General features: G+C 39.5%; 1 protein-coding gene across 1 annotated transcript in view; it reads left to right on the forward strand.

The window, feature by feature from the left end:
* The window catches only part of LOC124114597 (exostosin-like 3), a 51,943-nt gene that overhangs the window by 19,282 nt on the left and 16,157 nt on the right, over positions 1-16,504 (forward strand). Inside the window, exons 2-3 of the mRNA XM_046475257.2 lie at positions 1,276-4,886; positions 11,877-11,978. Coding sequence (XP_046331213.1) covers positions 2,831-4,886; positions 11,877-11,978 — 2,158 coding nt within the window. The 5' untranslated portion in view covers positions 1,276-2,830. The remainder of the gene's footprint in view (positions 1-1,275; positions 4,887-11,876; positions 11,979-16,504) is intronic.

Genomic DNA, 16,504 nt, shown 5'->3' on the forward strand with positions numbered 1-16,504 from the left:
ACATGAGAAAGGTGTCACAACTGGGCTTACTATCACTATAAACATGATTAGCTAAAGCCTGCATTGGGTGTAATGTGATAAAGCGATTGAGTAGTGACACCCCTACCTTAAAGGAGTCACCAGCTGCTGGTCACAGCCGGCTTGATATGACTATAAACCAAAATGTTTGTAGTACAGGAGTGGGAACTTTGGACAAGTGTCACAGCTGTGCTTGATCTATCTATAAACCAAGGCTATGTATAGATGGAGCAGTAACATTTGAGTAGATCACTTTTACAGCAGGTTCTGTTTTTGTGTGGCTCGGGGGCTCAGCAACATGGTCTCAGTAATAACACATCAGTGTCAGGGGTAGGGTTATCATGGGGGTTGATGGTTTGGAGGGGAGGGGCTGGGGTGTACTTTGAATCAAAGCCAAGTTGTCAAAGGCACTTGCAAAACAGTCAGATCTGTTCAAGATGTCATACAATTTGTATTAAAAAGATTTTTCGTTCAGAAAGTATCAATGCAAGATCTATCCATTTATAGCCTTGGAACTCTTAAATCAACTACTTTTCCATCTGGAAAAAATCTGTTTGTCACATAGCAGCTCATATGGTGATAGGTTTTGGGGAAGTGGATGTCACTGTGCATTGCCTGTAAATGTAAATGTCAAGCATACTTGATGAAGCCTTATCACATCAGTATTGATTCTCCCTTTTCGTAATAAATTGAAAAATATCTATTGAGTGGATGTTGATGCCAATAGTGTGCCCTTTGAGCTGTTTTGTTTCTTGTTTGAACCATAATAACAGCATGGGTTTTCAATATCTCTCATATTTTTCAGTATTTTATATTTTTTGCACAATGACAGCTTAATGCTAAGATCACAGTCAGAGGCAGATGAAGTCTGACAAATTCTTCTCAAGGTCTTTCATGCGATAAATTTTTAAAAAATAACAAGAGGGACTGTCTTTTCGCTATTCCTGGAGCTGATAATTGAAATTCAATTTGTTTTTCTCAAATTAACATTCTTTGGTTAAATCAGAAAAACAAACCTTTGATGTTTTTCTTCAATTGACAGTTTTGACATAGTATTCCTGAGCTTCTGCCCTCTGCAGCAGAGTAATCATGATATATGTTGAACCTATCCATTAGACACCCACACTAACTGATGTTCCCAGCTAGCTGTCCACTGATTGTCTGTTGAGCCACCATCAGCAATATTTCTGTTCCACTGCACAGACTGTCAATCACGACCAGCAGGTTTATTTTCTGACACAACCGTTTCTGTTCCAGATTGCCTCATGGATTGACAAGACACCATCAGTAGCCAGGCTACCCCTCCCTAGCAACCAGGGGGGAAAGTAACGACAAGGGGGAAGTGTGCTTCCCACCGCTGGATTTCCTGCAACTCTCAACTGATCCACATAGAAAGAACCCTTGGTTTGGGCTGCTATGTTTGATGTAGATGTCAGGGATGTGGATTTAATCTATCATGTGTGAGACACAGATTGACAATCGGCAATTGTGTGAGGAACGACTAGATGTGAAATTGTGATGGATAACCTCATTCCCCGAATTCTGTAGTCTCCGTCAACTGAAAGGGGAGACATTTCATGCTACATGCAAAGGATATAGGAAGCTTATAAACACAAGGATTTCACTGTGAACTCATGAAGCGTCTTATTTTACTTATCTGAAACAACAGCTCTTTGTTAGAAGTGCAAGGTTTTATTTATTTGATTATTGAGAAAAACTTGACATTGTGTAAGACATTTGTTTGATATGTGATCACATTTCTTTGATAAGAGGCATATTGCAAGGATGAGATTACATTATTGGTTATGAAGGATATTGACAGAGCGATTCCTGAAGATTAAATAATCAAATAAAGAAATGGAAGTTGAAGTACAAGGAGGATAAAGGAACAGCCAGCTAGAGGGGGAGGATATAATTGCATAACAGGGCAAGCTGAGGGAAGGATTGTGACCTGATTTATAATAATCGCTTCCTGGGATGGTGGAAATGTGGGGAAATGCTTGAAAGAATGTAGTTAGTGAACGACCAGGGTAATTGAATCACACAGAGAGCCAGGCAGTGGAAGCTGATACAGGCTGCATGTCAGCCTCATCCAGTATCCAGTGTACACAGACATAATACACTCTGCCTCTCAGCTGGATGTAGTCGCTATCATGCTCCTCACAGTGTTGTAGTCTTCACTGAGTGCTGCAACAATCTCTAGGAGTAGGGAGATATTCAGCTGCAGCTGCATCCATTGAGTGACAGTGAAAGCTTCCCATCAATTGACTGCATGACCGGACAGTTGTTGGCTGCCACACAGGATAACATTTGTTACTGCTATTGTGTTGGTGAGAAGACCTGCTTGTTGTTCTGCAACAGGTGACTTGATTACCTGCTTCAGAGATACAGTGTGGGAGTTGGAAGAGTATGGCGTTTCTCCCACCTGTGAGCGTTGGCTGAATGCTGTTTGAACACATGCCTAGATAGCCTCTTCAATACAGCAACTAGGGATATAAAAATTTATTTAAATCAGAGGTCGTATTCCAGTATGCGGGTTTGTGACAAGTGGAGTGTTTTTTCCTGCACATATTTTCCGCTGGAGTAGTTTTTAGATGTTTCATGGATGAGTAACTTCATAGGATGCCTGAGCCTCATGTGAAATAATTACAGTCTCATAAAGTTACTCTTTAGTATGTGAACAATGATTTTATTTTGAAAAATAATTTTAGACAACCTACTTTTAGGTAAATTTACTAAAGTTTTAATTCCATGTTTAACAGTTTTATAGTACTTTATATATTTATGATTTGACATTCTTCATTCAATCAAAATGAAAGCGGATCGTTCAGGTGCTACTTGGCTGCGTGGTCGAGTGTGTGTGTGTTTACGGCACATGGTCACATCAAAGTGTATTTTGGTTTTTTTATGTCTGTTTATAACGGTGCCGCTGGTCGGTCATTACTATCTCTCCAACATTGCTGGGGACATTGACCACCCCATACATCGGTCAAGGACTAAACTGGACTACCCTGACAGTGATATTGATTTAAGCAAAAGCTCAGAGCTCAAACATCAAATTGAAGAACTGCGCCGTATCAAAGCATCTGTTAATAATGAACTGCGTGATTTAGAGAGCAAGAGACAAAAACTTCAAGCTGAAGTTTCAGGGTATACAACTCATATTGACACCCTAAAATCTCAATATGAGACGATAAACAAAGAGGTGAGTCAGCTGAAAATAGCCTTGGACCAGCTACGTGTGGAGAAGGAGGAGACCATTATGCAGTATATTCCCAACATCAAGGCACCACAGAGGATCTTGATGGAGGCCGACCCAAGTGAGAACATTCCATTGCCTATGTCACCCCAGTCCTGCAGGATGCATTCATGTTTTGACTACACCCCGTGTTCACTAGTGTCAGGATTTCCAGTATTTGTGTACAATCCTGAAGACAGTTTATTTGGATCCCACAAAATTGTAGACTTTGTTCAGTCTTCTTTTAAAAGTAGTTTACAAAAAAGTGTGTATGTGACAACAGATCCCATGTCTGCTTGTCTGTTTGTTGTGTTAGTGGGAGAGATAGCAGAAGATCAACTTGTAGATCGAGCCCATTTTGAAAGACAGCTTCACGACCTGCCACACTGGCATGGTGATGGTAGGAATCATATTATTCTTAATCTAGCCAGAAGCCCATCGAGCAAGGAGTTCTTTACAGATGTCAACACTGGGCGTGCTATGATGGTGCAGTCAGTGTTTGTAAACAGTTTATTCAGACCAGGTTTTGATGTACTTGTTCCTCCAAACTTTGGCATCGCTGAAGGAGATACATGGCAAGATTTGCCTTCAATGTCACCTGTGAGAAGAAAGTATCTCATTTCATTTTGGGGAGAGGCAATTTCCAGTAAGCTTGCACAGAACATTGAGCAGAACATACAAAGTATTCAGAACACAGTGAATGAGAATGGAGGTAATGTGCAGCGAGTGCCACGGTCAGTACAGGAAGTGCCACAGGGAGCAGGACAGGAGGAAGAACGCTCTGAAGAAGGAGAAGATGATGAAGAGGAAGATGGGAACTTTCAGGTCAGAACTCTGAAAGCTGCAGCAGATGCAACCAGGCTGGTGTCCCTTGAGGCATCAGTTGTTGCTGCCTTGAAGAAAATGCATAATCAGATCCCTGACACGCTGTTCCTGCAGTTTTCATGTGATGGACCTCGACCTCAGGGTAGCTATGCTGAGTGGGGTCTTTGTGGGAACAGTGAGCAAAGAACCAAAGTACTCTCTCAGTCAACATTCTCCCTGGTGTTGCCACCTACAAACTTCACAATGCTTTCAACAACTGTGTTTCAGATTCGTTTGTACGAATCATTAAAATATGGTGCCATTCCTATCATACTTGGCGATCATGTGCAGCTTCCATTTAGTGAGATCCTTGACTGGAGACTTGCTGCAATATTTCTGCCAGTGTCCAGGGTGACTGAGATTCATTTCTTTCTGAGAACCTTTACTGATAGTGACATCTCACAGATGAGACAACATGGGAGGTTCCTGTGGGAAACATATATGAGTAACTCAAATCGGATCCTTGACACAACGCTAGCTGTTTTCAGAACAAGGCTTCAGATTCCGGCAAAACCAGTAAAAGAAGAGCCAACTCCAAGTGTGTTTAATGCTTCTTTCATTCCCCTGAAGTTCAATGGACCGGAGATGGAGCCAGAGACTGATGAAGTGCTTGGTCCAACTGAAGCCAGGTTCCCTTCCGAGAAGTTCTACAGAAACTACACTCAGTTTATCAACTATAACATCTTCAACAAGCCCGGGGATCCATTCCATCTGTACCCATATCAGCCCTTTGACACTGTGCTGCCATCAGAGGCCAAATATCTAGGTGAGTGAAAACCTGCTTTTACTATAGCCATGGTGAAGATCCGGGGTAGAATAGGCCTTGCTATCCATACTTGCCGTAAAAGGTGACTATGCTTGTCGTAAGAAACGACTATCGGGATCAGGTGGTCAGGCCCGCTGATTTGGTTGATGCATGTCATCGTTTCCCAATTGCGTGGGTAGATGCTCATGACTGGATTGTCTGGTCCAGACTCGATTATTTACAGACCGCCGTCATATAGCTCGAATATTGCTGAGTGTGGCGTTAACAGGTTAAACAACAAACAAACAAACAACCTGTTATGATTCTTCACGATGTACAATTTAGCAATACTTGCCACTAGCAATAAAGACAACTTACTAAGGGTTACTATAGTGCAATAGTGTAAGACACTGATGAAATGGTATTGTAAAGGTTGTGCCATTATTGCAATAGAAGTGCAGTTGTATGGTCATACCTTCCCATCTTCTAGAGTTCCTGGGCTTTTGTCACATGTTGATCTGACACATCCAGTGTTTCCTAGGATCGGTAGTTTGCTGGGGAAGTTAGATGTTAAGGGAAGCAGTTCAGATTGGAGAGGCTGAAGTCTCAAATATTACAGATGGTCAAGTTCTTTCCAGTGGTGTTAATTATTACTCTAGTTTTCTTTTAAAAGCATCTGCTGGTATTGAAACAATTGAAAGTCTGGCAACTATTCCTATTTTAACTTAGAGGTATAGCCATTGTGCCATTGACAGTTGCAAAAAGCAGTGGTTGTTTGATCCATTGTTACGCCCTTACTAACTGTGCTAGACTAACAACGCCACAAATATATTGGAAATAGGAAATATTTCATTTTTCAGTGTGTATTTATCATGTTTATAATTTTGCCATGTGTTAGGAAATAACTCCATTCTGATTGGTCAATTAAAGGTATCAATCACAATAACCACCTCTGATGGAAACAACCGTTTTGATGGCAACATCACCATATACAGTACCAAACTTTGTTTAATGGCTATTATCATGATTATCAATGTTTCCATTAGTTACTCAGACATCACACTGAAAACATTGGACTCAACCCATGCAGTGTCATTCAGTATCAAATCTTACACCAAAGAGTTCATGTTCAATTTTGTGATAGCAGAATGAAGATATACATTCTGTGTTTTCAGTGTAGAGCTAGGTTACCTGTAGATTTAATCCCGATAAATCTGACATTTGAAATGTCAACCTGCACATTCAGTTCCAAATTTGATTAAGCATAGTTAAATCTACAGGTAATCTCTACTCGGAAAACACAGTATGTTTATCTCCTAATTTTATTAGTTCAGAATGCTAAATGAACAAACTAACTGAATCCCTAAACTGTATTTATAATAGATCAAAATGTATACAAGCTACAGATGTAAGTAGGACAATATTGGCTAACTATTGGTCATTACGCAATCTTTACCAATGTTTGTAAAGAAGGTGTTTATGTTGTAGTATTAAAACATCACATGAAAAGTCATTCAATGGTATAATTCTTTGTGGAAGCCCCCTGCTATCTAAGCAGATTCGATGAACTCACTTTGAAATACATAGTCTCAGTAAAGACATTTTAAGTAGGGATGAAAGTCATTTCCTCTCAGCCTGTAGATGGATCCCAGCTGATGTTGGGTCTTGGATGATTGCCATCGATAATAGATACTGCTACACTCTGACTGTAATTTAATGCATGGTTACAAGAAACAGGTAAATGTTCTTTGGCTGATGGGAATATTTGCAACGGAGTGGGGCGACTCATTGGCATTGGCTAGTCAGAGTTGCCAGTGAAATTATTCAGGAATGTTTTACGATACCGTGGTAGTTAGATGTCAGAGAAAATAAAATGAATCACAGATCTATTGGCATCTTCTCTTCAGAGTAGAGAAATTATTCAGGAATGTTTTACTATGCCGTGGCAGTTTGATGAGAGAATAAAATGTTACATTGATTTATTTGGCATTTCTCAAATTTGTTGGATCTTGGTTTTTCGTATTTGAATTTATTTTTTCTAATATAAGCCTTTGTTTAATCTTGAGTATCGTGAAGTTTAGCATTGGCTAGTCAGAGTTGCCAGTGAAATTATTCAGGACTGTTTTACGATACCATGGCAGTTTTGATGTCTTTGCATGGTTACAAGAAACAGGTAAATGTTCTTTGGCTGATGGGAATATTTGCAATGGAGTGGGGCGACTTATTGGCATTGGCTAGTCAGAGTTGCCAGTGAAATTATTCAGGAATATTTTACGATACCATGGCAGTTTGATGTCAGAGAAAATGAAATGAATCACAGATCTATTGGCATTTGCTCTTCAGAGTAGCCAGAGAAATTATTCAGGAACATTTTACGATACAATGGTAGTTTAATGTCAGAGAAAATAAAATGAATCACAGATCTATTGGCATTTCTCAAATTTGTTGGATCTGGGTATTTGAATTTCTTTTTTGTAATATAAGCCTTTGTTTAATCTGGAGCATCATGAAGTTTAGCATGTTTTTTTTACAAGTCATATGTTGACATTTAGAGAAGCAGATTTGGTTTGTGAAATTATCATGAGGAAAGACTTGTGTTTTGAGAACAAATAAATATCATGAAGGATGATTGTAATTTAAGAATCCCTGATGTGGGTGCATGTTATCATAAACAGCTCATGTTTTTAACTTGTTTATTGTGACATCGGTGCAGATCACTGTCAGGTCATAGTGGAAACATTTAGCTAGGATCTGGGTTCTCTCTACAGCGACATGACTTGACTCTTCATGTAGCATCAGTGCAGATCATTGTCAGGTCATAGTGGAAACATTTAGCTAGGATCTGGGTTCTCTCTACAGCGACATGACTTGACTCTTCATGTAGCATCAGTGCAGATCACTGTTAGGTCATAGTAGAAGGTTTTAGTCAGGATCCAGGACCTCTCTCTCTCCCACAACCTCATCCTGGTTAAAAGCTGTTACTGGGTTTCCTGTTTTAATGAAGCTTGAAGTAGCAACTTCAAGCAAAACAGAGTAACCTATTCTGAAGCAGTAATTGAAAAAATCTGTTAACAACATGGACATCGGGTTTTGAGGTACATTAAAGATTTTTTTAGCACCTATTTTTTTTTGGCCAGGGGTTAAAATATGTGTCATCGGGTCATCATAAAAGTCGCTGACATGTGCAAAAACAGCTCTGACTTGATATTTTGTAGTCTAATGACTGGTTGGTCTCATTTCTTCACTATACTGACTTTAAGATTATCAAGATAATATGAGGCATGCTCAGTCCGAACTTATAAATATTTTTCACCTCCTGTAGAAATTTATCACAAGTAACATGTTACATGAAAAGCATATGACATGAAGACCAGAACTTATTGGTTACAGCAGCTGCACATCTAGTTACATAATAATTGTCAACAACAGGTGTTGAATATTTTGGAAAGTTGGCGGCCTTAGTTGTTTGTGATTATTGAACCTTTTTCTATGATTGAAAGTTAGCATCTTCTAGTGTTATTCCTTTATCCGTGTTTCTTCAGTTATTATTTGGATTAAATTTCCAACAAGAAATTGATGTATAATCTATGATTTATTAATTTTCCAAGTTTTAAAGCAGATATGTGTTTGTGTTGTTGAATGTGTACAATTAAATTGTGTTCCATGTCTTGTGAAGGTCTACACCTCTTTTTTATTATTATGAACATGGATACTGAGAAAGAATGCATTTCGCACGTTTTGTAGGATTTTATTTTCTCTGTAACACAACCCTTTTATAACACATTTCAAATTACTGATTGAATCCCCAATACTTAAATCTACTAGTCCTCATGTACTGCAGGGGCGGTCGGGTAGCCAAGTGTTTTAAGCATTTGCTCGTCATGCTGAAGACCCGGGTTCGATTACCGATGTGGGTACAATGTGTGAAGCCCATTTCTGGTGTCCCCCGATGTTATATTGCTGGAATATTGCTAAAAAAGGCGTAAAACCATACTCACTCATGTATTGCATGCAACGTGTATAACAGATTATACAAAATGAGGAAATGTTTCATTCACTTACCAGATGTGACAGGAGTATGTCATATTTCATATTTCTCCTTGATGCAATATTCATGGATTTAGCATAATTCATGGAAGGAACAGCGCATACGTATGTTCAGCCTGCAAATTTCACACAATACCATACAATGATACAGCTTCAACTTTACAACTGTTCATGTTGATATTCCCGTTCATGATGTATGATGCAAATGTTTGTGTCTAATGCTTCACATCTGACATATGTCATACCTCTGCAGACTGGGCCAGACTCTGGTTAAGGCATCGAATCATCAGCTAGCCAGGATAGCTGACCATGACTTCCTTGCAGTGCTTGACACTAACACTGGTCCTAGTGTAGTATATTTTCTTAAGGACCAGTAAAATGAAATAATTTTTTTTGGGTGGGGATGAACAAAGTTATTTTAAGTTTGTACAACTTTTGAATTCAGCAATATATAAGATAATGTCTAAACCCTAAGCACCATTGTGCCTAGTAGAGATCCAACAGGACCAGAAAATATATTTTTGGAGTTGGTCCTTTGGACCACTGACAAATTTTGGTCAGTGTCAAGTACTGCCTTGATCTTTCCATTCCATTACCTGGTAATACCAGTGGTCATGGGTTTCACACAAACCTCAGTTTATGACTATATGAACATGAAATGGGAAATTTGTAATTACAATTTGGGAGCATCCTCCTCTGTGCAGGTGTAGATAAATCTGACATCTACCGCACTCCAACATTTATTTTGACATGCTGTGAAATACTGTTCAACTGTTCTTGCTCGCTCATCCATGGCACCATAGGAATACATTCCCACAGGGAACACCAAGCTTCAGAGGGGGCACTTGGGAGAGGGGGATTCCGGGTAGGAATATAAGACTCCAGCAACCTGAGCTTTTTGTAAGAGGCAACCAAATGGATCAGGTGGTCAGGCTCTGTGACTTGGTTGATTACAAATCATATCCTAATTGCGTGGATCGATGCTCATGATGTCACTCGATAGATTGTCTGGTGCAGATTCAGTTATTTTCAAACTGCTGTTATGTAGCTGGAATATTGTTGAATAAGGCGTTAAAAAACAAACTCACTCCTGTGACATTTAGCGAGTGAAGCAGACATGCAGTTGCACAACAGAAATATTATTCAAGGCAGTATTTAGATCAAATTTGCTCTCTCTCAATCACAGTTAACCTGATTAGTTGCACTTGCCCTGCTGTAATATCAATAATTTGATTTGCCTGCTGAGAATAATCTGGAATAACCAGAAGCTATTACATTCAGATGAATATCCTTGTATAACTGCTTGCACGACTGAGATGGATATTTGGTGTTTCCTGTCAGTGTGTGTAACTGACTTTCACCTGAGTGGAAGATTATGAGCCCTGAGCCCTGATAATGCAATCAAGATGTCGACACCTTCACACTAACTTTATTACCTCCAGAATCTCTGTATGTGACTAGTGCCTGGTCTTCCCTTCAGACTTGTTCACTGTCTGTCTCCAGGGGCTGTGTTCTGCCTCAACAGGTGCTTGTATCGTGTATGTCTTGCTTTGCTTCAGTATGATCAGGATGAGAGTGTACTTATAGATATGTCTGTACAATGACAGGATATATGTGTATACATGTTGATATATCAGTAAAATGATATATCGGTACGATGACAGGATATAATATGTATACATGTTGATTTATCAGTATGATGACAGGATGTGTGTATACATGTTGATATATATCGATATGATGACAGGATATATATATACATGTAGATACATCGGTACGATGACAGGGTATTTGTATACATGTAGATATATTGGTACCATAACAAGATATATGCACACGCACACACACACGCAAACAAACACACACACACAGAGGAGTGTGCAGGACAATATTCATGATATATACACAAACACAAATAAACCTTGATATATCCGAAGGATGCAATATATGTGTAAGTTAAATGGATATGTACCTACACATAAGTAAACCAACAGGGTAATTTAATGAAAGGTTAGATAACAAGAAACAAATTACGGTATTAGAGTTTGTTTTTTTTTAAATGTAAGCATGGTGAGAAGGGAGGCATTTTGTGTTTTTAGGAGATAAACATACTGGATGATAGGACTGATGATAGGACTAGATAGGACCAGATAGGCAATTTCATCAAAATGTTTTAAAAAATGCGAGCGTGGTGAGACACGAGATAAACATGATGTGTTTTCAATGAAGAGCTAGCTCACCCAGACTTAACGGCACCAAATTTGAAGCAAGTTTCTCAATCTGTAGGTACTTTTGGACAATAAAATGATGTGATGCAGGCATTTGGTAGAGAGCATGGTGGGATAAAAGTGTAATTATTAAATTAATAATGGCCTGTATACATAACATACACTTTTAGATGTATTGGCAAGATGGAAGTCTGTGTGTACTGGCAGAACTCATTGCTTCTGTGTCAGTCCCTTACATATGTACTGTTAGATATGTCATGTGTTTTATTGGGTTAATTCTTATGAATGCAAAACCTGTTTGGCTGTCATCAGACTATAAAAATCTTCTGACTTTTAACAGAAGTTCTCTTCCAGCTACTGTCTGTAGTAAGTTGTGCAAGTAGCACCCATACCTCATGCACATGAGTGAGGTGGGAAAACCTCACTTCTTTCCTGTGTGTGCTAGTGTCAACATCTAAAAAAATTCAGAGTTGTCATGGCACGTTATTTGGTAGTTGTCACATGGATTTAATTGTATCATCAGTTATATTCCACTAAAACTAGACAGTCATGATCCTATTTGCATAAGAAATTGTTGATATTCTGGCACAATCTCTATGTCAGGAGTTAGTAGTTAGAAATATCATTGACCAACAGTACACATTAAAAAAATATTTCCGAACAGTACAGTGAAACATAAAAGAAAAAGATTATTTAATATTTGTCCTTGATGATAATATCATGTTCTTCTCCCCAGGTTCTGGCTATGGGTTCCGGTCAATCGGGAAGGGAGCAGGTGGATCTGGGAAGGAGTTCAGCGGAGCCCTGGGTGGAAATATCCAGCGGGAACAGTTCACTAGTAAGTTGCCTTAGAGTGTACAGTACATTCAGAGTGTGGCAAGAGGCATCAGGACAAATCCTGTTTTCAGCAGGACATGCAAGAGATTTAACCCTTTGGATGCCGAGTTAATTTAAAAGTATTGAAAAGGTGTGCAGCACTGGGTCCAACTCTTACTATAAAATTTAGCAGAGATGTATAATATTAAATATCCTGTTTGAGGATGTAAAATTGATTGCAAATTGAAGACTGGTGTTAAGTGTTCCAATAAAAGTATCTTTATTCTTGATATTCAAACCATGTACTTTTTTGTCAGATCGATGTTGAAAATACTTGTTGAGACGTCTCATTTTAACTACCGTTGTTACCTGACAAACCCTGAATCATATTTTATGCTGATGTGGACAACTTCATCATGTTTATTAACCTCCCTCGATAACATAACATAACAATCTCCTATCCATGCACATGATGTAGTTCACATCTACAATGATTTGAGACCGTCTCCGTGGCCTGCCCAGAGCGGAATGTCCAAGGTTTGATCCCCATCCGTGTCATACAAAAAGACATAAAAAATGATGCTTGTTGTTACCCAGACTGGCGCTCTGCATTAAGGGAGTAAAACAAGGACTGGTCATCTCAGAGTCAGTGTACTGTGTCTAATTTGGGTAATTCATGTTGGGATAGCACTAGAAAATGAGCATTAGTCTGGACTAGTACACACACATACACGTGCATGCATGCATAAGTGGAATAATCTTGGACATGACGTTAAACCCCATTTCTCATCTACAATGATTTGAGACAAAAATCCCATGTGAATACCTTCAGGCTACAGAGTGTTCACCTGTCTCGCTAATGACATGGGTTTATATCCGTACATGGGTAAAGTATGGAAAACCCATACCTGATGTTCCTGCCATGATATTGCTTGAAAATTGGTAAAGCAGCAATAAGATAGTCTCTCTCACTAATTGTGAAAAACATCCAGTCAGAACCATTAGCATTAACCAGTATTCTTGTGTACAATAAGTGATATGGAATGCTGGAGCTTAGGCCAAGAAAAAGAATGTTTTGTTGTAACATAGACCAAACAGGTATGGGTTGGTAGGTAGTTTTTTTACTATAATTTATATTTTTAACAATCTCTAATGCCAATTATTTATTAAGACTGATGTATGTTTCTTGATGTATGTCAACATGGTCAAGGTAGCCTCAGTAACGATAATAAGCAGAAAAATCTGATTTGACCTGAATGCTAAATATGTATTTCTTGGTGGCTGGTTCCAGCTGTGATAAACACAATTGGGTCGCAGGTGAAACAATGGGACTTTCATGGGGAACCTCAAAACAGGCCCCCTGCAGCAGAGTGGAATGCGTTTGGACAACTTCAAATCCAGCTGTATCAAATGGTGTTATCTTGTATATTTGCACATGTAATGTTTACGACCAGAAATAACTTGTGCCTGGTTAATTGATAAAATAGAGATAACATACAGCCTTTAGGTGATGGTGATGACATGCAGGTGAACCTTCTGTGGACTGGCTGGTGTAGATATGTTGGATGCAGGCACTCATGGTGAGTCTTGCAGACGAACTCCTTGGGGAGTGATACTTATCACTGCTCTCACTGTCATTGGTTAATTCCCCAGAACTAACTATGTGCCACACACAGAGACCTTCTCCTCACACTGATAGATGGCTGCGGTACTCTGTCTAGACTATGTCTTGGTCAGGTGGCAGTTAGGTCAATCACCACATGCTTTTGTTCAACAACATATCAGGGGTGAGAGGTAGCCTAGTGGTTCAAACGTCCTTGGTTTTGATTCATTGTGTGTGAAGCCCTTTGATTATGTTTTTTGTTTGTTTGTCTGTTTGTTGTTTAATGCCGCACTCAGCAATATTCCAGCTATGTGACGGTGGTCTGTAAATAATCCAGTCTGGACCAGATAGTCCAGTGATTGATATCATGAACATCGATCCACACAATTGGGATACGAAGACATGTATCAACCAAGTCAGTGAGCCTGACCACCCTATCCCTTTAGTCGCCTCTTATGACAAGCATAGATGCCTTTTACGGCAAGTGTAGGTTGCGGAAGACCTATTCACCCTATGATAATAGTTTTGAAGTACTAAATGTAAAAACTGTCTGGATACTGGGTTAGAATGTTCTCTCATCCTTGTCCTATAAACCAACTAAATATGATTTAATTTCACTATTTACAACTTGACTTGAATTGTTGTGAGGGTAATTTTGCAATGATTTTGCTGGAGACATTCCCCTGTATCATTACTAAGTGTTACCAAAATCTTCCCGACATTTTGGATGACAATCAGTAATGTCCTTGAAAGTGAAATGATCTAAAACTTCTTGTGGTAGAGAGGATGGAAAAGCATCCCCAGGTTGGAGTGGTCCCCAGCTCAGTGGTCTAAGACAGCACAGCTTGCTATTCATTGTTGTGTTTCTCTGCTGTTAGTTGCTGCTTATCATAGGTTTCAAGCTCAGATTCATCCCGATAATGATCTTTTAGCTGTTAGCATTACATCTGTGGGTATGGTTTTAACCAGAGTGTATTTGAGACAACTCACCACAACTTGGCGAGTTGAGTACTGGTGCGATCACTTCTTGTTTCAATCAGGAAAGGACAGTGCAATTTGATTGCACTGCTATTTTTAGCTGAGTTGGAACAAGCTATGGTAGTAAACGGTTTCAGGGTATTTATCATATTAACATAGACATAATTTGCTGGATAATTGAGGAAGACTGTCATGTTACTGACATACTATTGAAAACCAAGTTAAAACCAAATTCACACTCACTCAACTCGCAGTGACTGAACGACATGACATAATACAAATGTATGTAACTCTAACTACTCTTCCAAGCAACACTCACTCAATCAATCACATATCACCAGTCATGTGAGTTACCAGCATGTAAACGTAATGATGCTTGTAGAAGTTAAGACGTATGGATACTGGTATCATCCCAAAAGTTACACCCCGTGAGATCAGCGTTAGAAATTGGCACTAGTCCTGTAGTCCTTGCCAAACTGCCCAATAGTTAGGGTATAAGGATTAGTAGAAAGTTGCCATTTATAAGGCTTTTGCTATATGTTACCATAATAAGGATTAGTGGGCTAAAAATGTTAGTTTCTACCGCAAAGTTAAGGCAGCAGGGCTGGTTTGTGATGGTCATGTTTGCATCATGCCCTAACAGTAGACTTTTCAATATGGCTTCCTCAGCAGCCATGCTTTTAAACATCTAACTGGATATTACTATTAGGGCTGGGATGAGTCCAAATTTACTACCTGGGTACCCAATGCCCTATTACCCGGCCCTACCCGGGTACCCACTATAGGTCTAAGGAGATGTCTCAAAATGAATATTTTTAGCATAGCCCTGGCAATATTAAACAATTTGGTCATTCATACACTGAAGTTGAATTAAGTTATATCTTTATTCAACCATATGAAAAATCAGAAGGAATGCACACACATTAGTGACTTGTAGTGTAACCATAGTGAGTGAGTGAGTGAGTTGTGTTTAACGCCGCTTTTAACACTATTCCAGTTATATCACGGCGTGTCAGCTTAATGTGGGAGAAAGCCCGAAGTGATGCAGGTCTCAGAGGTTTACCACTTCGGTGAAACACATGAGCACGGGTATGGTGCTGACAAACATAATCGGGGCGAACCGGGATTCGAACCCACAATCATAGGTTTCTGGCGTGCCCGAGGGACGCAACTCTGCACAGCGAATCGTGGCGCCTTAGACGACTGGGCCACCCGTGCCCCCTGTGTAACCATAGAGTTCTAGATAATTTTTGTCATTAAACAATATATCACATGACTAACGACGGGTCCGGGTAGTCCTGTGGGTACCCGGGTCCTACTCAGTACCCACCCGACCCGGAAACCCGGAGTTACCCATCCCAGCCCTACTGGATATCCATGATTTGCTATTATGTTCATCTGATGGGATCTATAGAATCAAGAATTTTTACTGTACAAAAATTCCCACTCGGGACCTGGTACAAAAATAGAACATTTATATGGTGCCTATGAACCAACAGAAACAACAGGATGATCACATTGAGGACATCCATTCAATTGTTAACATAAAATCCCCCAAATCGTCGTTCAATGTAGTTTCAAGTCTAAAAAGGGCAGTCTTGCGAGAGGCAAACATATGACTCAGGAAGGCATGATTTTAGAGAGCTTTTCATTTTTCTGTTTACTGTAAGCCTTATGAAAATAAATGAATTTCTTTTCTAAAAGATTTGAAATGAAGAAGGGTGCAGGGAATTTGTCGTTCCACCAGCTGTTTGGACCTTGTCAACTGTCATCAGCACATGGTCCCTGCATCACTGATAGGGGCGTGTCTTGGCTTGGCTTGGCGAGTGTAATATAATTCTCATTCTAGGAGTTGGGGGCGAGTGTTACACTTCTCCTTCTCCGGGTTGGCTTGTAATGGTTAAATGTTATGTACAGTGGAAGATAAGCCAGACAGACCTGGTGGTATCAGCAGAAAGAATGTATGT

The sequence above is a fragment of the Haliotis rufescens genome, unplaced genomic scaffold (genome assembly GCF_023055435.1).
Source record: "Haliotis rufescens isolate VD_foot unplaced genomic scaffold, xgHalRufe1.0.p SCAF_1, whole genome shotgun sequence".
Lineage (NCBI taxonomy): Eukaryota > Metazoa > Mollusca > Gastropoda > Lepetellida > Haliotidae > Haliotis > Haliotis rufescens.